General features: G+C 35.2%; 2 protein-coding genes and 1 pseudogene across 11 annotated transcripts in view; 1 reads left to right on the top strand and 2 right to left on the bottom strand.

Annotated features, from left to right (window-relative positions):
• The window catches only part of LOC125814469 (uncharacterized), a 45,207-nt gene extending 27,253 nt beyond the window's left edge, over positions 1 to 17,954 (bottom strand). Inside the window, exons 1-12 of one of the 10 annotated variants that reach the window (XM_049493917.1) lie at positions 17,788 to 17,954; positions 17,614 to 17,675; positions 8,818 to 8,886; positions 7,771 to 7,846; positions 7,581 to 7,651; positions 7,303 to 7,404; positions 5,929 to 6,018; positions 5,571 to 5,645; positions 5,314 to 5,346; positions 5,066 to 5,143; positions 4,230 to 4,271; positions 3,458 to 3,573 (exon numbers count right to left, since the gene is read on the bottom strand). In XM_049493917.1, coding sequence (XP_049349874.1) covers positions 3,458 to 3,573; positions 4,230 to 4,271; positions 5,066 to 5,143; positions 5,314 to 5,346; positions 5,571 to 5,645; positions 5,929 to 6,018; positions 7,303 to 7,404; positions 7,581 to 7,651; positions 7,771 to 7,846; positions 8,818 to 8,886; positions 17,614 to 17,675; positions 17,788 to 17,842 — 869 coding nt within the window. In that variant the 5' untranslated portion in view covers positions 17,843 to 17,954. The remainder of the gene's footprint in view (positions 1 to 3,457; positions 3,574 to 4,229; positions 4,272 to 5,065; positions 5,144 to 5,313; positions 5,347 to 5,570; positions 5,646 to 5,928; positions 6,019 to 7,302; positions 7,405 to 7,580; positions 7,652 to 7,770; positions 7,847 to 8,817; positions 8,887 to 17,613; positions 17,676 to 17,787) is intronic. The other 9 variants (XM_049493924.1, XM_049493923.1, XM_049493926.1 and 6 more) reach the window with 9 other exon arrangements.
• LOC125814486 (dolichol-phosphate mannose synthase subunit 2-like) overlaps positions 1 to 23,399 on the bottom strand; it is a 33,564-nt pseudogene that overhangs the window by 6,031 nt on the left and 4,134 nt on the right.
• LOC125814476 (plastoglobulin-1, chloroplastic-like) lies at positions 21,035 to 23,247 on the top strand. The gene is made up of 3 exons (XM_049493933.1): positions 21,035 to 21,315; positions 22,396 to 22,591; positions 22,823 to 23,247. Exons 1-3 carry the CDS (start codon positions 21,077 to 21,079, stop codon positions 23,132 to 23,134), a joined length of 747 nt encoding a protein of 248 aa, XP_049349890.1. The 5' UTR covers positions 21,035 to 21,076; the 3' UTR covers positions 23,135 to 23,247.

Raw genomic sequence — 23,399 nt, 5'->3', positions numbered from 1 at the left:
TCAAAATTAATTTTTTCTCGAATTGTGAATCTACTCAAAAATAATTTTTCTATTTTTTTTAATGAAGAAGTAGTGTTGTGTATATTCTATCTTTCTCAAATTTATCTTATTTGTAGGATCACACGGAGTATGTTGGTATTATTTCAAATCTCAATTATTGGTGCACTAGTAAGAGATTTAGGTAAGTTTTCTTTTTCTAATATTTTAGGCCAGCTATTATTTTTTTTAATTTTTTTTTTTCATGAAAGACACATACGATAATTTACTATATAAGCCAAAGCTCAATCATGGCTTATAAATGCATGAATATCTTAAACTATTAATTAATAATTATGCTAATTCTTCTTAGAATTTGACTTGGTACTTTCAATAGTGACGTTTCTAAGTCATTTTTTGGGCAGTGGCTCGGGGTATGATGAGAGAATTATCTTTTCAATTTGATATTTTTCTTTTAAGTTTCAATAGTATTGACTATGACATCTTTCACAAATTCAATTATAGTTGTGTTTCGATAAAATTAAAGCTGAGCAGAGTAAAATAAACAAGAAACTACCAAAAATAGAAATTATGAAGCTCTACACACCATTGATCTAGTAATGAAGCCAGTAATTTTAATAAAATTCTTTTAAAAATTGCAAAAGTACCAAAATATTTGAGATTCAAACTCGTGACTTAAGCAATTCTTAAGCTAGCTTTGTTATTGCATTTGAAGTTTCCCTTATGTCTAGAGATTTGACAAACAAAAAAAATTATTTTTAATAAAAGAAGTTCGATAAATCCCCTCCGAATCATTCAATTGTGCCCTTGTTTGACACAATACTTGAATTCCTCTGCATGTTATTAGAGACAAATTCAAAATTTTAAATTTAACGAGCGTAAAGTATCATCATCAATTGTGATAACAAGTATAGATAGAGGTAATATATAAGTATAATAAACCACCGTAATTCTATTACAATAAAAAGTAGAGACCCCAAAAAAAGAAAATGGAATCTTGCTTTTAGTAGTGGTTTAATAATGGACTCAAAAACTTAGTCTTTTAAGGGCATTGCAAAAGATATTACGTATTACTTTTCTTTAATATTTAAAAAAACATCGACACAATACAAAATTTGTGTTAAATTACACACAACGGATTCAATAGAACTCATCAATTTTAGCTTGAATTATAGAATGTGTTAAAAAAATCATATATATATATATATATATATATATATATATATATATATATATATATATATATATAAAGAATATAACTTACTAACTCGAAATCCTAAATTTGCTATTATTGATTTGCAACAATTTCAATAATCATAGTTATTGATAGACTTGTCAAGTAATCGTTTTAACCTAAAAATCAACAACACAAAGACTTTGTTCTAAGCAAGTTCTTTGCTTAACGGGTTTGGGACTAAAGATTGGTTACGTATTTGTGTTTCTCTAAACCCATTTTTACAAGCTCATATCTAACTCGATCCGTCCAATTGTTTGTCGAAACTAGCTAAGGATGTCATAATTGAGTGTTTTGATAAAATGATCTTAAAGATCATGTCCTTAGTTACAAGCTTGTACTCATGCTTCTAAAGCTACACTTTGTGATAATAGAGAAGTGTTTCAAATACTTTTCAACAAGGGGAGAATTCAACAAATATGAGATTTTATGCAACAGTATGAATGACCTCTCTCTCTTATTTTTTCATTATTTCTTTTTGAAGGATATGTTCATTTATGTCAAAATAGATTCTTTATTTATATTGTTAGTTATTCAAGCAAGTCTGATTATCCTCGACTTTGCATATTGCCCTCTTTGTACTTCAGAAATATCAAATTTGAAGATTTAAAAAAAAATCAAATTTTATGCAAAGTCACGTTGAAATTTATTAAGATTTAAGATGTTAGAATCCTTTCCTATTTGCTTTGGTAATAGTTTCTTTAGATTCTACTTTAGAAACTCCCCCAAACAATCTACTCTCCCATCCCAGTTTATTGTTTGACAAAACATATATATAGTTTAAACAAAAGACTAAAAACCTTTGAACCTTCTTATATAAAATAAATTAAAATATTTGTATAAATATAAATAAATTTTGTTTGGATGATTGTTACCTATGGTATATTGTATTATGTTGTTTCTTAAACACAATATTTATTTTAGTTGTTACTATTTATTGTATCTTATCATCAAATTCATCATGATTCAACAAAATGTTTCATTATCTACACCGATCAATTTGATGTAATTGTATAATTTACCTTATTTAATTTTTCCCATTTTGTCTCTGCTTATTATCTAATATTTTATCCTTTGGCTACCTTTTTATAATAACTCTCTTGATAGGTTCAAAGGTGAAATACGAATTTTAAAGTTAAAAACGAAAATAGGATAATATAAGTTGGAACAAAAGTAGTATTTAATCAAATATATTATTTTCAATCTTAGCGCTAATCAATGAGTACATACAAGTAGTACGGAAGGAACTATGCTTCAACAACACCAAGGAGAAGCAACAATCATGATAAAACTCGACGCAACGACCAACAAACAACGTAAAAATAGAGGAACACAATGGAAGATGTTTTCTTGCATAACAACACACTAGTGAAATTCCACAAGTAACCTAAATAAAAAAACCTCGTAATGTACAAAAATAACTAAGGAATGTACAATCCTGTTCCAAAGAAATGATAGAAAGAACATAACATTGCAGTATTCTTCCATTCATTGGCATGTACTTATTTCAGCATGTACAAATTTCTGCGAATACAATTACTAACACAGTGAAAAAATAGCTTAGGACAAATTCATATCATAACAAACCCAGAAAAGCAATCCGAGAGATTGCCATTCATTACAAAAAAAAAAAATCACCACCTACCCTCCTGTCACGTGTTGTGCCTTAATATATCACACCAAAAGATATAAAGAAATAACAAAACGAGAATTTCACATATTTCCCTTAATCATCACTTGGTAGAGGCCGTCCTGTTAAATCCATGAACGAAAAGATGATTAGAAAGATATATGGTTATTCCACAGCAGAAGATAATTAAGGATCTTGACCTATATAATAGGTTAACTCTACTCAATCCCCTGCTCCAAAGGCCGATCTAGGATTCTTAGTTTATTGATTCCTAAAGTGATCTCATTTAATGTACAATATTAATTACACACGTAGTCAAGTATTTATAGATATCAAGTAGATCTTGGCAAAAGCTATTGCTTCTTGGGAACCCATAGGTTATAACCCTGATCTGCCACTGCCACTGCCCCTCCCCCCGCCACCACTATAGAAAGGTGAATACCAACTCTCGAGGAGGAAAAAAATTATTAAAATAAGCAAACTACACTATCAAAACTCAAATCCTTCAGAGTGGTAATAATAAAAGGAAAAAGAGAGAATAGGGAGATGCGGCGTTAAAACTTGCGAAAAGAATTCTGGAACTGAAGAAACAATACCTCAACAGGGGTCTAGGCGGCTCTCTCAATTTATCAATACCATCTTGAGTAATACCATCTGTAATAAATCTGTTATTGTTTACTTCCGGTAAGGAGTCCGCAAGTTCTTTAAGGCCCTGTAACAAGATTAGTGAAGTCAAATGCTAGTGAAATTACAAAGGTTCCTGATATTCACTGAGACGATATGAAATGACAAGAAATATGAATCACAACATATTGTCACGGACTTAGAGTCTCACTAAAGCTCCATGTGGCACTTGACAACTTACTCACGAATCTTTCACGATCTTGTAAGCACAAGTAAGCCCTTTGAAGCTAGACCGCTAAGAGAATGCAAAGATAGACTTCGAAAAATTTGAAAAATTTGGAAGAAGGCTTTGTATTAAGCTTGGAAGATTGCTTACAAGTTGTTGGATGCCTTACAAATGAATGGCCCATCTATTTATACTACAACCTAGGGGCTAAAGTGCAAATAAAATTTACTTTACAAGTCCCTAAAATATTTACACTTTGGTCCCTCTCTAGAACTCTCTACATGTTCTAGGATATTCCAAAGTATTCTTAAAATGTCTAAAGGGTTTCTAGAGTCTTCTAAAGAAATTCTCTAGGGAGTTTTAGAGTCTTCTATTAACCTCCCCACAACACTAGATTCTTCTCCCTTATTTCAGTGCTGAATTTCTTGGACAGTGAAGTGGCGGGACATGACAATATGCTCTAGTAGACGAACAATGAGCAGTAACACGACAAGAAATATTCAAGTTAGCCGAAGTACCATCAGAGTAGGTGTAGAGTTGCCCACAATTTTAAGTTGTTCCTGCAGCAGGAAGTTATGATTAAAAAAGACATTGGTAGCAAGCACCAAACAACACTAAACCATCAAAATATCATACCATAAAAAAAGAGAAGAAAAATAGACTCATAGAGCATAAAATACCTAGAAAGTTTCACAGTTTTTTAATGTATGTAATAAAAATCTTTATTATCTCCACTGTATTTTATTCTTGCAATGCTCCTCCCAATGTTTTGCAAACAATATCTCATACACCAAAATATCCATGACTCAACTTTACCGAAGCCATTAATTGTTTTGGTCTATTTGTCAGAACTCTTCTCGAAGGGAAGTAAAATTACTGATAAAGCGAAATTTTCCATCTCACTTTCACTCCAGGACTAAAATCAGAAACATTTAAGGCAAAATTGTTATCCAATTATGTGGTCTTTGGATCATAGTATAAGTATCTTAAGAGGTTCTCTCCGTGCTTTAAATACGAAAAACTTCAAAAAAATCCTATCATGCACGGAGAATAATCAAGTAGGATGGTGTTTGGACAGGAATTGAATGATATTTGAAAAAAGAAAAAAAGTAGTAGTATTTGAAGTTAAGTCGAAAAAGAGTGTAAAATTGTACTTGAAAAAATGTTAAAGTTTGAAGGAACTTTTTTAGAATAAGGATACTTATTTCTTTTCTGGTTCACTAAACATATCCACACTCCCGAGCCTTCCGATGCAGGGAGAGAATTAGAAGCATAAGTCAATTTGTGCAAGCATAAAGCTGAGGCAAACAACATTTTAGTGGAAAAAGTTAGTTGAACTAACAATTGTACGAACCTGCAGTGTCTCAGGCATCTTCACCTTTTTTCCATTGATAAAATTACACAGGTACATAACACCAGCATTTCCAAGTTCCTGTTATCAACAGTAAGTGCAATACTTAGTACTGAATATAAATGAAGATGACTTGGAAAATAGATATTCGCTACTAGTTCCAGAAACCACATATTAGACCTTTTTGGCTATTAATAATAATGAACAGAATTTGTAGCCTAATAACTGAAATAACATTTTTTTCAAATTACCTGCTTGCCTTCCAAAGAAAGTAACTTGCCATCCTACAAATTCAAATACAGTTGAGACAAAAAGATCAGTAGGTAACAGATATTATTATGAAATACATATGTCAATATATGTTTACATCGACAGGCACAATGACTAAGTTGACAGTTAAGACCATTGAAAAAAGCTTGTACTCCACACAGATTTAGATATAACAGAAAGAAAAGAGCCTTGAAATCTTTTTGGAGAAATACACACAATGGCTGAAAGAAGAGCTCACCAGACCAGAAACCATCCTATTTAGTTGATCCAGATCAAAACCAATCTGGGACAGATCACCATGCACGTCATTAACCTGTTCCAGAACAACAAAAACCTGATTATAACAACTCCATACTTAACTTTTCTTTTCTTTTAATTGGTACCAACTCCATACTTTTCATTATAATTTTGTTCTGTGATTTTAACTTTGATAAGGAAAAACAATATTATGTTTCTCTTGTGGTCATAGGAACTGGAAGGTAGGAATCTGACATTTCCGCTACAAGAGAAACATAAAAATAAAATAATATAGTGCCATGAAATTAGACGACAACCCCGGACAACAACATAAACATATGTGAAGTAGATGTACACACCTCACTCCTAATTAGTTTTGACATCTCCATTTGCTCATCCAATTTTCCATCCACATTCTCAATTCGCTGTGTTAAGTGCCTCTTTGTAGCCTGATCAAAGCACAAAACAGAACCTAAGAAAGGATGGAATTAACAAGACATTATACGTAATTACAAACCCGCATATTTATAACATTAGAAACAATGTTGATGTGATGCAATTTATTTACATCATTACATGGAACATGTCAAAGTGTCAGCTCAGAAGAAGCTATGTAAATAGAATTGTATGATATATATCAAAGTAATGAATCTCTATTTGTTCATCTGAACAAAGAAAGGTAACCGGACCCTTGATAACCAACTGATAACTAGGCTTAACTATGAAGCTTTCCTCAAATTTAGAATTGCTTGTAAATAAAAACACATCAAGAATAAAAGAGATACATCAGCTCCACATTCAAACAGACGCCACCCTTGAAGAGAAGCACAGACTTGATGAGCCAAGTCAGATTAAAAAAACTTACACCTATGTATAGTAGTTGGAATATTTTTCACACAATGACCACGCTAATATTTCATTGCCCACCGCATAGTCTTGAACTCACTGTTTCCAGCAAAGTGCAAACAGCTGCTATGTGTACTCTCAACCAATTCCAACTTAACCAGAAGTTTTAAGGAAGCCGTACAGCAAGTCTGTCCATACCAAGCTAATTTGTCCATAATTTATATTATGAGTTGAAGCTCAATCTTGGCAGATAAAATAGATCACTCCTTTAGAGATTCAAAATCAAGCAGAAAACAGGGTTCCTATGCAGCAGGAACCAGATACTGCCATGACGCACAGAAGCAGCAACTAACAAATGATGCATGTGCAAGCCCAGAAGACCATCCAATAATCTCCAACACAACTTCTGGTGTACTATACAATCTGATTTAAATGCGCCAAATGGATTGTCTGGGTGAGTTTTAGTAATTAAGACCCGAAATTGGGAGTTCCAACATTTAAACAGACGTAGGACACATCAATCCAGCTAGTTTCTAAGTTCAAGGTCCCGGCCCAGGGCCCTCTCCTGCTCCCTCCTCCTTCTCCTCCCAAGGTTAACTAACATTGGAAAAAGCCTAAGGGAATAGGACCAGATATGATAAGGTAAATTCAGAAAATACAAACACAAAAAATGGTTTCTGGCTAACATCAGGAGTCCTCGGCAGGTAAGGGATCTGATAATGTAGTAACAGCACACTATTGGGTATCAAGTTTTTACCGGAAGAACCATAACCACCGTAAGTAAGAATGGAAAAAGGGCATACTTTTAACTTGAATACATGGCAAGGCTAACATGTGCAAAGATTGCAAAGGAAGAACTAAAGAAGAAAGCACAAGTGTATACTCACAGCAAGGGCCTCTGAGACATTCTCGAGATGTTTTGTCAGATTTGAAACAGCAGTTGCCATATTCTTTTTTGTTACATACATAAGGTCAGAGAATGACAAACCCTACAAGTATAACGAGAGAAAGAGGTGAAGATAACACAATGAAATTACAGGTCATGAGAGAAAGAAAGTATTGCATGAATTATTAAAAGCTCGACATGGTGTCTTTTACTTCAGGCTAGTGGCAATCTCCTTTGAGATGTAGTATCAATAAATAAGGAATCTAAGGGTTATTTCACCTTCCACCACATGTATCCATAACCTAAGGCACCTGCTGCAGCGGCTGGCATTACCAGAGATGTCCAGTTACCTGACAGGAAAAATGGGATTAAGGAACACCATCATTAAAAAGCAACTTCTGCCAAGTCAAAGGCAAAGATAGAAAAATCTAGTATGAGACGGCATCACTGAAAGCATGCTAGAACATACCACTAGAACTTCCATTAAGAACAGTAATTGATCGTGCGGAAGCCAATTGTCGAACCTCCATTGCCAATCTACGAACCTACAAAAGAAATAAAGGAATCAATTGAAGTCCTAAAGAAGTAGGGGTGATCACCTTCTTTTTTTTTTTTTTTTTTGACAAGTACAATACAGAGAATTTTTTAATCCATTTTTGGTAGAGAAGATTCACCATGGATTTCAAATCTCGTCCATACAAGACAGAAAAAGTCCCACTGGAGAGGCGGCTGGGAGAATGGTATCGGGATAACCACATCCTACCACTCATCACTAGCTTATAGTTTCTAGACCAATAAACCATGGATCTCAAACAATGGTATTTCTCTTCAGCAGATTTTACATTTTGTGGTAAATAATTTGTACTTTCATACACAACACCATAACAAATTACAAAACTATATCTCATTCCCATGCAACAATATCTAGATATCGTGGGCATAGGGGTGGCTCAAGAGTAAGGCTAGTAAACATATGCTTTAGGCCCAAAAAAATTTAATAGTGAATTTTATGATTTTAATTTCACTTGAAATAATATTCAATATTATTTATTTTTTAAAAAACTAATAAAAAAAGAGGAACTATCTACTTTTTATCAAGAATATTTTAGAAACTTGAATTAAACTCAAATCTTCATATTGATAAATAAAGTTTTTAAGATGCGAAGTTAAATGCTTATTGTCTTTTAAGAATATACACTCTAAAACCAAGTAGTATGTATATAATATTTTTGTGTTTAAGGCCTGTTAATGTCATTCTATGGAAAGGAAATTGAAATTTAGAAAGGTTAATTCTAATTTATAGGTAAAATAGATCATCTATGTTGCTCGGACTCTTCAAAAATATCAACGAGTGCGTGTCAAATTCTTCAAAAGTAGTGTATTTTTGGAGAATCCGACACGGGTGAGGCATCGAAAGTGAAGAGTCCGTGCAACTTAGCATATCACAACTCAATTGATCATCCAAAAAACATATTAATAAATAAAATAATCTTAACGACAAGATTAAGTTGGGTACCTGTGCAGCAATGACATCCGATTCTCCACCATCTGATTCCCCTGTCTTTTCATAACTTTTGACCAAATTCTGCCACAAACATTGGAAAAGAAACGTTTAAACTCAATACGTGTGAATACAAGTTATTTCATCATGCCCCTTGGCAGTTTTTCTTTCAATTTATATTATCTGGTCCTAGCTTGCTCCCTTACTCGACTCCCTAGTGCTCCCTTAGTGACTCAAACCTATAACCTTAAGGAAAGGGACTCGAACCTATAACCTTAAGGTTGGAGGTGAAGGACGCTTACCATCTAAGCAGATTCTAGCTCATTAAAGATGCAAAAATAGGCATATAACACACATAGTAACATAGATATACAACCGTACCATCTCTATAACATAATTGAAAAAATACAAATGTCATGACCTGAATAAATGAGCTAAGTGAAGAATAAAGAAATGACGAATATAATTATAACACCTGGATGTACGAGATTTAATTGGAGTTAATGAAGCTAAAGGGTTGTGATTGCACGTGAGCATCCTATAACTAAGTTCCTGGAAGAGCAAAAGGGGCATTGATCAAATTGGTATTATTCTCGTGCTCATCTCTCTCTCTCTTCTAACAGACTCTCTTCTCTTCTCTTCTTTTCAATCTCCTTCTAAATTCTTTTCTCATCTAAATCTGCATGTCCTTATGGCTATGGCAAATTCGTCAGTTAGTTTCCGTTAAATGTAGTTTTAATTTTCATGTAGTAGATATCCTTGTCTCTAATTTTTCAGTTATAAATCAGAAAATCCCAAAAACTATTGTGTTCGATTATTTTCTTTTCCATTTGAATTTCCATATCTCAATCGAGATCATAACAATTGGTATCAGAGCAACGAACCTATCTCGACTGTGGGTAGTAATTCGATGAAGATGTTCCAGGAATCAAAAAAGAGGTTGGCGGTGTCATATAACACTTTGGCTACGGAAGGAGTGACTGGAATAGTTGTGAATGTTAAGCAATTGCAGAAGTGTGAGGATTGCACATGCAGCATTGACTGTGATTGTAACTATTGCCTCTATGGTTGCATACGCAGCATTGATTGCCATTGTTACTTTTGTCTTGATGAGGTGATGGAGAAGAGCAATGCGTTGAACGACTCTATCAAAATTGAGGCAGAGAAGCGAACCATAGAAGTTGTTTCAATTGCACCTTTACAAATTCAAAAAATGGCAGAGATCAAGTTTATCATGACAACTGTGAAGGTTGAAATAGCAGGTAAAACATCTGTCTACTTTCTCTCTCATGAGTTAAATTTACAACAAATTGGTGAGGTTTCTTGGCTTAGTAGACGAGTCTCTGGATATGTAGTAATGAAAGAGAAATTGAAGGAAATGAAACTAAGAGTTGCTTCCCACTTGTTTGATGAAATGTCCGAAAGGAATCATGTCCGCATAGTACATGTATTCGTAGGAATTAAGACCAAGTTCTCTATTGAATTAGTTGGAAATGGACTGGTTGTTCCCATATGGGATCCAGGGATAAGTTTGAAGACCCTGAAGTTAACTGGTCACACAAGTAATGTTCGAGAAATTTTGATTGATATGACTAGCATGTTTTGTTTGCATAGATCTTCTGATAACATCAACCGAGTGTGGGATACGGGATGGCAGTGGTTTATGCATTCTCCTGTTGTCCATGTTAATTCTATATGTTCAGTTGATACCATTCCAACATATAGCCATGTTTACAGTGGTACAGGAAGTCTCTCCTTACACGTAACAACATCGTCCAGTAAGAAGATTATGTTATTTTGGAGCTCTATTTTGCCATTAACCTTGTATGATGACTCTAAAAGGATAGCCACAATTTATTTGTCCATACATTATTGGTCAGTTGATGGGTGTACAATTCGGAAAGCTTCTCAAAGAAGAGGTTTAGTCATGGCTAGAAACTTGTCGACTGCTAGAGTAAAGGCATCTTTGGCAGAACAACATGTCTGTAAAGAATGTCAGCCTTGGTCATTTGGTTTTATCCTCCTTGTTGCAATATATTCTGGTCCTTTTAACTTCGGTAATAGACTTAAAAATGGCAAAGCTACATGGTTACAAATTACTGGAACAGGGCTGCTAGTGAATTGGTCAACCAAAACTGAAGTTAAATTAGGGGCATTCAGCCTGGGTACATTTTGGAAGGTTGAATATGCGAGGGGTACATCTATAGTTGATGTGGTTGGCCTACATATCCTTTTATCAAACACCAACGACTCTGCTAAACTAAGAGATGGAGCTGCAACAGTAAGAACAATGGTGTATGGTTTGTATTTGACTTTTGACCCAGGTGGTATGTCGATTGGCCTGGAGAAAGAAGCTGTTGGGTTGCATCCTATAAAAATAAAACATTTCAATATTTTACATCAGCACACATGCATCTTCACGGGATATGTGACATCATTCTTCCCTATTCTCTCTTGGAGTCGAGTGTATGAAAGCAAAGTCATCTCAAATATTGCTTATATAGTTTTTCTGTTGATGGAGAAACTTGCACTACACCTTTTACATCAGCAACTAGGCAACTTTTGTTGGTCTATTCTTAACACTAAGGAAGTGGAGTGTTGTTTCCATGGTAAGAAATTGTATTTCTTGATTGCTACAGCACCTGAAACTCGAGGTCTTTCACATCTATTTCAATTTGATCCGGGCATATCCTTTTTAAAGAAGCGTTGTTACTTGAGTGACTCTGAGCACAACTTGGTCATTTCTACATCTGGTAGCCCCAAGTATACAACAGGAATTTTACTATCAGCTTATAATGCTTTTTCTTTGAGCCACTGGAATGATTTTGAGACACGTAGAGAACATTTATGCCTATCAAATCTTGCAAAAGGTGTGTTTTCCCTGCCACTTGCGGAAGATTCCAAGAAGCATATTCATCTACGTTCTGAACTTCATATATCGAAGGGTCAATTATTTGTGGGCAAAGCTTTTCTTGAAGAATTTGGAGAGAAGAATATAATTTTTGTTGATCTATTAACACCATGTAGCACTGAAATTCCACTGGTTTGTCTTGGAAGTGTTGATCTCCAAAAGCAGCTCCACGTCTCTACAGCAGAGGCTGAAAAGCTCTTTGACAGAATAGCGGAGTTGCAGACTAAATTGGAAACAATACTGAGAAAAAGTACTAGCCTATCTTTGCTTTGTGATATAAGGGAAACGATGGCAGCGAAGGTCAATCAATCCAAGTCTTTAATTGAAGCTTTTGCGAGAGAAGTGTTCAAAGCGAATAGGCATATTGCCTTGGGAATTCAAGCGAGAAATAATCTGATGATTTTGGTTTTTCATGTGTGGGTGTGGACAACAACCTTGAGGACACGGTTGATTTCAAGTGGGAAGGGTTGTAATGAGCCTGGACGGGACAGATTTTTGATAACCATCCTTGGGTCAAGGATTGTTTGATCCGGGCGGGAATGTCATGACTTGAATAAATGAGCTAAGTGAAGAATAAAGAAATGACGAATAGAATTATAACACCTGGATGTACGAGATTTAATTGGAGTTAATGAAGATAAAGGGCTGTGATTGCACGTGAGCATCCTATAACTAAGTTCCTGGAAGAGCAAAAGGGGCATTGATCAAATTGGTATTATTCTCGTGCTCATCTCTCTCTCTCTTCTAACAGACTCTCTTCTCTTCTCTTCTTTTCAATCTCCTTCTAAATTTTTTTCTCATCAAATCTGCATGTCCTTATGGCTATGGCGAGTTCGTCAGTTAGTTTCCGTTAAATGTAGTTTTAATTTTCATGTAGTAGATATCCTTGTCTCTAATTTTCCAGTTATAAATCAGAATCATCTGGTGGAATGGCCAAAAGTCCTTCTTCCTAAACTACAGGGGGGGTTAGGGATCAAGGATTTGGCGCTGCATAATAAGTGTCTACTTATGAAATGGTTATGGAGATACACACAGGAGGAACATGTTTTATGAAAGGATGTGGTCAGTGCAAAGCATGGGATACATAGTCATTGGTGCACCAGTCTTTCAAAAGCACCTTATGGGGTCGGAGTCTGGAAACACATATGCAAGCTATGGGAGAAATTTTCTCAGCATAAGCACTTCACAGTGGGGAATGGACTTCATATCAGATTTTGGAAAGACAAATGGCTTCGCAACACAGTTCTGATGGAATATGTTTGCAGGAAACCAAACTAGAGGAATGGTCGAGCTTGATCACTGGGCAGTTATGGGGAAACAGATGGGCCAGCTGGGCAGAATTAAAAGCAAATGGTACAAGGGGAGGCATCATCATTCTATGGGACAAGAGGAACTGGGTAAATATTAGCACACATAAGGGGATCTATACAGTTTCATGTATGCTGGAAAGTGTGCAGAATAATTTCCGATGGTGTTTCACTGGAGTTTATGGGCCTCATACAAACATTGAAAGAGAAGATCTTTGGTATGAGCTTGCAGCAATAAGAGGACTGTGGGATGACAGTTGGGTCATAGGAGGCGACTTCAATGTGTGCCGTTTTGAAAGTGAGAGATACAATTGCATAAGAAGGTCCAAGGCTATGAGTAGCTTCAATGACACCATCTCGGACCTTGGCCTCATGGATTTGCCTTTGCAGGGGGCATTCTATACCTGGACTAGAGGAGACGATCCAATTCAAGCATCAAGAATTGATCGGTTCCTGATATCCCCAGAATGGAATGACTGTTTTAACGCAATCAATCAATTAGCACTCCCTAGTGTTGTCTCCGATCACAGGCCTATACTCTTGAAATGTGGGGATTGGGAGTCTAATCCATCTTACTTCAAGTTCGAAAATATGTGGCTAGAGGAAGAAGGCTTCTTGGAGAAGGTCAAAATATGGTGGCAAAGTTACTCTGTTAATGGGACACCAGATTTTATTTTATACCAGAAGCTCAGATACTTGAAGAAAGATATCTCAAATTGGAATAGAGAGGTCTTTGGCAAAATTGACACTAATAGAAACAGGGCACTGGAGGAATTAGCTGTTATTGAACATGCTTCAGAGAACAGAGCACAAACTCCAGAAGAGAAATCCAAAGTTCTATGTCTCAAGTTGGAATTGCAAAAGCTAGCAAAAATTGAATAGGTATCTTGGAGGCAAAAATCAAGATGCTTGTGGCTTAAGGAGGGGGACAGGAACACAAAATATTTTCAGAAAGTTGCCAATGGTCGTAGGAGGAACAATACCATCGATAAACTCAAAATAGGTGAAGTCATTGTGGATGATAAAGTTGTAATCAAGGAAGAAATTTTGAGTTTTTACCAGCAACTATACACTGAAAATGAACCCTGGAGGCCCACTGTTAGCTTTGAAAATATGGCATCCATCTCCGTGGATGAAAGAGATTGGCTGGAAAGAAATTTTGAAGAGGAGGAAATTCATGCTACCATCAAGGCTTGTGCAACTGACAAGGCTCCAGGTCCTGACGGATTCACAATGGCCTTTTTTCAGAAGGCATGGGAGGTCATTAAATATGAAGTAATCGGGGCCCTAAACCACTTTCACCATAACTGTCATATGGTCAAGTCCTATAATGCTTCCTTTATTGCCCTCATTCCTAAAAAGAAAGGGTCAATAGAATTAAAAGATTACAGACCCATCAGTCTTATTGGGAGTGTGTACAAGTTAACAGCAAAGATTCTTGCGGAGAGACTTAAATCTGTAATTGGGAAGTTGGTATCAGGCTACCAAAATGCATTTGTTAAGGGTAGACAAATCTCAGACGCTGTATTGATAGCAAATGAGGTGCTGGATTGGAAGCAGAAATTAGGAGACGCAGGGTTGTTGTTTAAACTTGACATAGAGAAAGCTTTTGACAAGCTTAATTGGGCCTATCTGGTCACAATCTTGAGAAGGATGGGATTCGGGAATAGGTGGATCAGGTGGATCAAATACAGTTTGACAACGGTAAAATACTCTGTGCTCATTAACAGAGGGCCTATAGGTTTTTTCTCTTCTCAAAAAGGGCTAAGGCAGGGAGACCCCCTCTCTCCCTTTCTTTTCATCCTTGCTATGGAAGGCCTTAGTAAGATGTTCCAAAAAGCATGTCAACTACAATGGATTGAAGGTTTCAAAGTAGGCAGTCCCGCGGGAAACAATGTCACAGTTTCACATCTGCTTTATGCGGATGATACTCTGCTATTTTGTGGGGCAGATAGATCACAAGTCATTAAGCTAAACTTGATTTTGCACATCTTTGAAGCTGTCTCTGGACTACACACAAATATGTCAAAAAGCACGATCTATCCAGTAAACTCAGTGCAGAATCTGGTAGAGCTAGCTGGTATCATGTGCTGCAACATAGGGTCCTTTCCAACAACTTATCTTGGGCTGCCTTTAGGTGCAAATTTCAAGGCTAACGAGATATGGTCGGGAATAATTGAGAAGTTTGAAAAAAGACTAGCAACATGGCAAATGCAGTATCTTTCTTTTGGAGGAAGAGTTACATTGATTAATAGTGTAATGGACAGCATCCCTACATATCATATGTCCCTCTTTCCTATTCCCGCAAAAGTTCTCGAAAAGCTCGATAGAATGAGAAGGAATTTTTTATGGGAAGGCAACAACAAGGATCATAAGTTTCACTTGGTTAAATGGGCAAAAGTGACACAACCTAAATTTCAAGGGGGTTTGGGTATCAAAGATCTTGCAGCTCACAATAAAAGCATGATGATAAAATGGTTATGGAGGTACGGAACTGAAGACATTGGATTGTGGAAAGAGGTGATCAAAGCTAAACATGGTGAGCTTACTCACTGGTCCACAAATGTCTCAGCAGATGCATATGGAGTTGGTCTATGGAAAAGCATCAGTAAACTTTGGCCAGATTTTGCTGGGAACGTCACATTTAGAGTTGGCAATGGATCTCACATCAAATTTTGGAAGGATATATGGTTGGGAGACACAACTTTGGGCGAGGAATTTCCAAGTTTGCACCTCATTGCAGCGGAACCAAATTCTACCATAGCATCCAACAGATCAAACGACATTTGGGACCTAAGGTTCAGGAGAAACCTAAATGACTGGGAACTTAATGACATATTTGCCCTCTTTGCCAAATTGCAGCCTTGCTCCTTTTCACCCCAAGAGCCTGATAGATTGAAATGGGGTAACTCAAGAAAAGGTCACTACACAGTCAAGGAAGGGTATCACAGCTTATGCTCAAGGAACTCAATGATTGACAAATGGCCATGGAAGCAAATATGGAAGACAAAACTACCTACCAAAGTGATTTGTTTCTGTTGGACTGCACTGCATAACTCATGCCTCACACAAGATAATCTCTCCAAAAGGAAACTCCAGCTTGCTAACCGATGCTATTTCTGCCACAAGCACACAGAAACTGTCAACCACTTGCTACTGCACTGCCCAGCTGCCTCAGACCTCTGGAATATGTTTTGTTGCTTTTTGGTCTTTCCTGGGTCATGCCTTTCTCTGTTAGGGATGCTCTTGAAAGTTGGAGTTCACGGGATGTTGAGAAAGCCATCAAGAGTATGTCGATGATGATCCCTGGTGTTATCTTTTGGTGTTTATGGACAGAGAGGAACAAAAGATGTTTTGATGGAATTTCAACTTCTAGAAATCTTTTGCGAGGCAAATGTCTAGTTAGCCTTTTTAGTTGGCCCAAACTAACCCCTGTTAATAATTTAGAACTCTTCTTGGATTTTGTTAGCTCTATAGCTTAGAAAGAGGCTACAAATCCTTTTTTTGTGTGCTTAACTGATCTATCCTTGTAAAGCTTGCATCTTCTTGATGCCTTGAAATGAATCTACTTACTTCATCAAAAAAAAAATGATTATCCAAGTCTTTTCAACTTAGCCAGGGATCCAGACTCAACAATTTCTCAAAATAGAGATGGAGCAACCTGGAGCATTATGTTTAGAAGGAATATGCAGGATTGGGAGTTTAATGACCTGATCAAACTACTACAGACTCTACAGAGTTTCTCTCTCAACACTCAGGCAACAGATCAGTTCAAATGGGGTACTACAGGAGACGGGAATTACACAGTGAGTGCAGCCTACAAGCAGTCAAGAGCATTTAATGCAGTCACTGACCACTGTCCATGGAAATTAATTTGGAAAATCAAGCTACCGCCCAAGATCGTCTGTTTTTGCTGGACTGCACTATATGAAGCATGCCTAACTCAAGACAACCTCTATAAAAGGAAACACATCATTGTGAATGGATGCTACTTATGTCAGAAAGCAGCGGAGAGCAATAGGCACCTTTTTCTGCATCGTACTGTTGCAGCAAAATTGTGGAACATGTTTTACTCTCTTTTTGGACTCAGTTGGGTCATGCCACATAGTATCAAAGAAGCTTATGAGAGTTGGTGTTGCTGGAAAGTTGACAGCACCATCAAACAGACTTGGAAGATGATACCTGCAGCAATTTTTTGGAGTATTTGGAGGGAAAGGAACAGAAGATGTTTTGAAGGTCTATCAACTCCTTTACATTCTCTCAAAGCGGAATGCCTTATGTGTCTGTACAGTTGGGTTAATTTGTCCTATGTGGATTCCCTGGATAGTTTTTCAAATTTTGTTGGCTCCTTAGTTTTAGCATAATTGTACTTGAGCCAGCAGACCAACTGTTTTTGCTTCTACTTTTGTAACTAATTTGCATCTTCTTGATGCCTTCAATGGAACATTTACTTCATCAAAAAAAAAATCCCAAAAACTATTGTGTTCGATTATTTTCTTTTCCATTTGAATTTCCATATCTCAATCGAGATCATAACAACAAAGCAAATCGAATCTAACTTCGAGCAATTAAAAACCTAGATTGAACACATACCTGAAGCTCGCCTATCACATCCGATAATTTTCCGTTTTTAAACAACAAAGTACCAGTATACCCTACATATACACACAAAAACATACATATTTCATATAATATCATATCAAACCACAAAATTCACCATAATCAATCACAAAATTACAACACACTAGTCGCTGATTAAGTGTATACATGCTCCGACGATGAAGACGATCTTTGTTAAGCCTACTCCAGCATGCATAGCCATGGCCGGCGTTAGTCCGGTGAACAACAAACCCTCGTTTTTTTGTGTTTTCCGGCGACGGATATTGGAGTTGAATGTTAAAAAAGAGATTCAGTGAGATTGAAGCTAATAGTGGTGAGATAAAACGACGTTGCTACTTATTTGGGTTTTTTTGTCTATGACGATATTACCCACTAGTGAATTAAATAAAAAAACTGTAGTTGTTTAAACTTGAAAAACAAAAAATAGAAATCAAAGACTCATGCCTAATCAATCATAAATTACTAAGGAGGTATTTGATTATGAGTTTTTATTTTTTTTAGAGTTCAACTTCGAAAAATACATTTGATCAACAAAAATATGTTTTTCCTATAGATTATTGATAGAAAGTAAAAAAGGAGTAAAATTTGTATTATATATAACTCCAATTTTCATAAATTATTTTTCATTTTAAAAATAACAATAATTTTATTCAAATTTTACGATGATATGTGGCGAAATGCCCATTCAATTTTCTCATTATGATCATATCCATTGTGCCCTATGAAATTATACATTAAAAAAATATTGAAGCAAACTTTCTGTGATGTCTTGTTCTCTTTTTACTTCCTTTTTTCTCTATCATTTACAAAAGATAAAAGATAAATGCATAATTAAAAGAATTAACACTTCATAAAATAATTAACGAACAACCTCTTTTTCTATGTGAATTTTTTAGCAATCTTTTCTTATTGGTTTCTAAAACGTTTCCAACAAACTTCAAACCTCAATTTACATTTGTTCTTACAAAAATATAAATCATAGTTTACAGTTCACATGCTCCTTTTAATAAATGTATATAGAAAAGAAAATAGATGTTATCACTTCTTTTGGCTTTCAAAATGAGTCTTTTAACACTTCCTCCTGCAAAATATAAAATCATAATTCAAGGTTCACATGTCATAATTACTCATGTCTTTTATAATTTCCTTTTGAAAAATGCATATAAAAAAGAAGTTAGATATTCTTATCATAAATTGATATGAAAGAAAATAGATAATCTCACCTTTAAAAATAACCTGCACAATATCACCATCATCCTCAGACCTCAAGTAACACTTCCTCCTGCAAAAAATAAAATCATAATTCAGGGTTCACATGCCGTAAATAGTGATGTCTTTTGTAACTTCCTTTTTGAAAAATGCATATAGAAAGAAGTTAAATAATCTTATCATCAATTGATATAAAAGTAAATAGATAATCTCACCTTTAAAAATAGTCTAATATAATATCACTATCACCCTACGTTGTACTGTTCTTCTTGATCATTTGAAATGTTTCTTATATTTATATGCCCATATATGATGTAACTACAAAGCATAATGATTTGGATGGTAAATGCCATTAAATATAATGACCTTTCACATTTTAGTATTTATTAATTAGCAATGAACTTAACTTTTAAATCCCATAATTACTATTCTCCTTATAACAGAAACAACTTAAGCAGTACAAAAAAGGTAAAAGAACTTTAGTAGAAAAGATAAATAGTGAGGAATAATATAAATAGATCACCATTAATTTTCTATAATTATTACATTTTCTAACAAAAACGTTAATTTTTTTTTAAAACTATAACAATAACGTAAATAATAAAAGGAAAGTAAAAGAATTTTTAGGAGAAGAGATATCAGTAGTAATAATGATTATATGTTCACTTTTCAGAATTTTAGCTTTCTGTTTCATGTTAAGAATTAAATCGTGTACAACTCCCTCATTAATGAGAAATAATAGGAATAAATCACCATTAATTTAATATAATATTTAAATCCTATTATAAGAGAAAATTTCCAAAAATTCGAGAAAAAAAATAATTAGAGCTCCTAGCCAAAGAGGTATGCCACATCAACTTTTCAATTACCATATATATATATATGTGCGCGCGCGCGCGCGTGTGTGCATTTTTTAACAACCTTTTTAGGTTGAGACTCCAAGTAACACTTTTTCCTGCAAAATATAAAATCATCATTCATGGTTCACATTTCATAAAAACTCATGTCTTTTAGTAAGTTCCTTTTGAAAAATGCATAAATAAAAGAAGATAGATATTCTTACCATCAATTCATATATAAAAGAAAATAGATTTGAGACTCCAAGTAACACTTCCTCCTACAAAATGTAAAATCATAGTTTAGGGTTCACATTTCATAAACACTCACGTCTTTTAATAAATTCCTTTTGAAAAATGCATAAATAAAAGAAGATAGTTTCTTACCATCAATTCATATAAAAGGAAATAGATAATCTCACCTTTAAAAATAGTCGGTGAAATATCACTATCACCCAATGTTAACTGAGCTTCTCCATCATTTGCAATGTTTCTTAGATTTATATGTCCAAATATAATGTAACTACAAAGCATAATAACCCATATGGTAAATGCAATTAAATATAATAATGACTTTTCACATTTATGCATTTATTAATTTGCAATGAAACTTACCTTTTAAATTCCATAACTACTGCATAATCCTAAATATGAGTTTATTAAAAAGGTGAAAAAAATTGAATAATAAAGTTGATTATCAATAAATTAAATGATGATCACATAATGAGGTCTGAATAAAGAAAGAAAAATAACGGTTTTGGATCAATGAAGAAGAAACCAACCAATTTTCTATAATTACTACAATTAATTGAAGGAATAATATAAATAGATCATCATTAATTTAATGTAATATATATTTTAAATCCTAAAATAAAGAGAAAAATCTCAAAAGTCAGAGAAAAAAGATAATTAGAAATCCTGATGAAAGAAGTATGCCACATCAGCTTTTCCATATCCTCCTTTATATATATATATATATATATAGAGAGAGAGATATTTGAGATTTGTAGAGTCTCCACTTGTCGTGCAAATTCAACCACGCGAAGGGTACATTAGTGTTTTTACTTACTTCCCTTAATACTCGTCGTTTTTAGTGTTTAGAAAAATTATAATAATATAATCGTTTAACTTTATAAATGGAGTTTGGGAGAATAGAATATATTCAAGTTTTATGTGTATGGATTAGAAGATCCAAATGTAAATGAAATAAACTAGATGATTATATGAAATAACAATAACATTATCGTTATTATTGATCAAGAACTTCTTCATAACAATTTGAATTAAAGAGTGTCGATTTATAATATTTATATCGTTCAACGTAGAATAAATATTATAAATAGAACAACATTGATAGAGTTAGAAATCAGGGTGTTTTCGAACCCTAATCGATGGAGGAAGATGGATGGGACGAAGCTGAGGTAGTGGGGAGAATCAATGCAGGTGTTGAAGAAGACGAGAGACTTGCAGAGATGAAAAGGTGCTTAATTGACACGGTCTATGGAACAGATTTTGGGCTCAGGGCCTCATCCGAGGCTCGAGCTGAGGCTCTGGAGCTGGTTGCTAAGTTGGAGGCAGCAAATCCAACTCCAAATCCAGTTGTATTGCTTGACGGGAACTGGATTTTAGTGTGAGTTCTTGTTTCTCATTTCAATTTTCAATTTTCTGTTTTTGGCTTTATTTACCTGTGGTGGAATGATATGTGCTCGAATTGAATGGAGTCTATGTTGTCGAACTTCCCAAAATTGTTGTTGCACCTGTGTCGAAAACTATAAATCACTACTTTTGGAGGATTCAACATGCACCGATGACATTTTTGAAGAGTTTGAGCAACATAGATCATGGAGGATTGATACTTGATTCCGTCTTATTTAGAATATAGAAGTAGATGGTTATTGAATGATTGATTGGCTTATATAGCCACTCAACTAGATTAGAGTACAATTGACATGATTTGTTTACAGAGTTACTTGGTACTTGTTATTGGTGGAAGGTAATAGGTTTCTGTGTTATTAGTCGAGTGCACGAGAGCTGGCCCAGACACTACAATTATCTCGTTTTAGGGGCAATGAATTTGTGTTTTTGAGTGTGTTTTGCGAGGGAAGAAAGTGGCTTTTGGGTGAATCTTTGCTCTAGGATTAATATAAGGTATCTCCTAGAGAAGTGGACATATTTTGGGAGTCCTAATAGGAAAAGCTGTTTTCCGATTTTGAACAAGGACTTCTATAAAGCCTTCAGATTTTGACTTGGCTAAGATTGCTGTTGAACTTCTCTGCTTATTGATGTAGGAGGTATACTTAGAGATGATTACCTTCCCAAGATTTTCGGCATTTAACTGCAAGTTGGAGCACCATGTCATGGTGATTCCTTAACTGCAATTTTTATTAATTCCCACAGCAGCATGCCTAAGTATTCAATGTTGTAGTGCCAGTGTTGGTTGCAATATACTAAAATGCCTGCACACAGTGGTGGTGCTAAAGGAAGGAAGGGAATTCAATTGAATCCCCTTCCGAAAATTACACTGTGCAAGTAGGGTAAAAACATTTTTTTTGTATATATATATATAGATTGTTGAATCCCCTTGACATATATAGAAGAGTTGAACTAGTTGGAAATGTAACCATTACATGCATTAACTGGATTGAGGTAGATAACCACAGGGATACTACTATGCTCAAACTCATCCTTATGTTGCTTCCTGATGTGTCAGGTTTACTGCATTTTCTGAGCTGTTACCTCTTCTGGCTGTGGGCACCATTCCTTTGTTGAAGGTCGAAAAGATTAGTCAAACAATTAGTATGAGCAGCCTTACCATAGAGAACTCAACTACATTGTCAAGCCCTGTAGCCACCTCGTCTTTCAGTGCAACTGCTGTCTTTGAAGTTCAGAGTCCATCAAGAATACAGGTACCTTTTTTGGACTGCACTGTAATTTCTTCAGAGAGGTACTATAGTGTCGTATGTGAAGAGAGATATGATCAAAACTGTACTACAGTCAAATAAGATAATAGTCATGGTGATGTGACTCTCTGCCCCTGGCAAACAATGCGTAGTTTATCTTGATGAACCTCCATAAGTTTGTAGAGTACATCCCGTAGCTGTGTGCATTCATATACTAACTAGTACTTGCCTTTTCAGGTTGAATTCAAAGAAGGGACATTTAAGCCTCCGGAGATCAAGTCAAAAATAGATCTGCCAGAAAACATGGATTTCTTTGGCCAAAACATAAGTTTGTCACCTCTACAGCAATCTCTGGGACCTCTAGAAAATGCTGTGGCAGGTATAGCCCGAACTATTTCTGGTCAGCCTCCTCTCAAGGTTCCAATTCCAGGTGAGAGGACAAAATCTTGGCTTATTACAACATACCTTGACAGTGATCTCCGGATTTCTAGAGGAGATGGTGGGCTTTTTGTTCTCGTTAAGGAAGAGAGTTCTCTTCTGGATCAGTAGCAAGGTCCAACCCTGTATGTATATGATATGTAGAGGTCCTTGGAGCTTCATATATACAATACATAGCTGTAAAGCGATATACCTCTTGTCTTTTTAATCTATAATGCCATTTGTATAGCGGCCACTCAGAGGAAGGAAACTGAAAATTGGAAAATTAAAAGCATTTGCATATAATATATGCTATTTTGAAGTTCTGGTGTTATTTGTTTCCAGTGGTTGGTAAACTTATGTCACTCTGCCTTCTTTTGAGGTCAAAATTAGTTTC

This window comes from Solanum verrucosum, unplaced genomic scaffold, assembly GCF_900185275.1.
Source record: "Solanum verrucosum unplaced genomic scaffold, falcon-dt-bn FXZP01000268.1, whole genome shotgun sequence".
NCBI lineage: Eukaryota > Viridiplantae > Streptophyta > Magnoliopsida > Solanales > Solanaceae > Solanum > Solanum verrucosum.
This window is presented reverse-complemented; position numbering and strand designations above follow the sequence as displayed.

Bases quoted from the DNA above. Each gene is read 5' to 3' on its own strand.
- LOC125814476 (XM_049493933.1), top strand. From the start codon at position 21,077: ATGGAGGAAGATGGATGGGACGAAGCTGAGGTAGTGGGGAGAATCAAT. The intron at 21,316-22,395 runs GTGAGTTCTTGT...CTGATGTGTCAG, and splicing joins GACGGGAACTGGATTTTAGT to GTTTACTGCATTTTCTGAGC. The intron at 22,592-22,822 runs GTACCTTTTTTG...TTGCCTTTTCAG, and splicing joins AGAGTCCATCAAGAATACAG to GTTGAATTCAAAGAAGGGAC.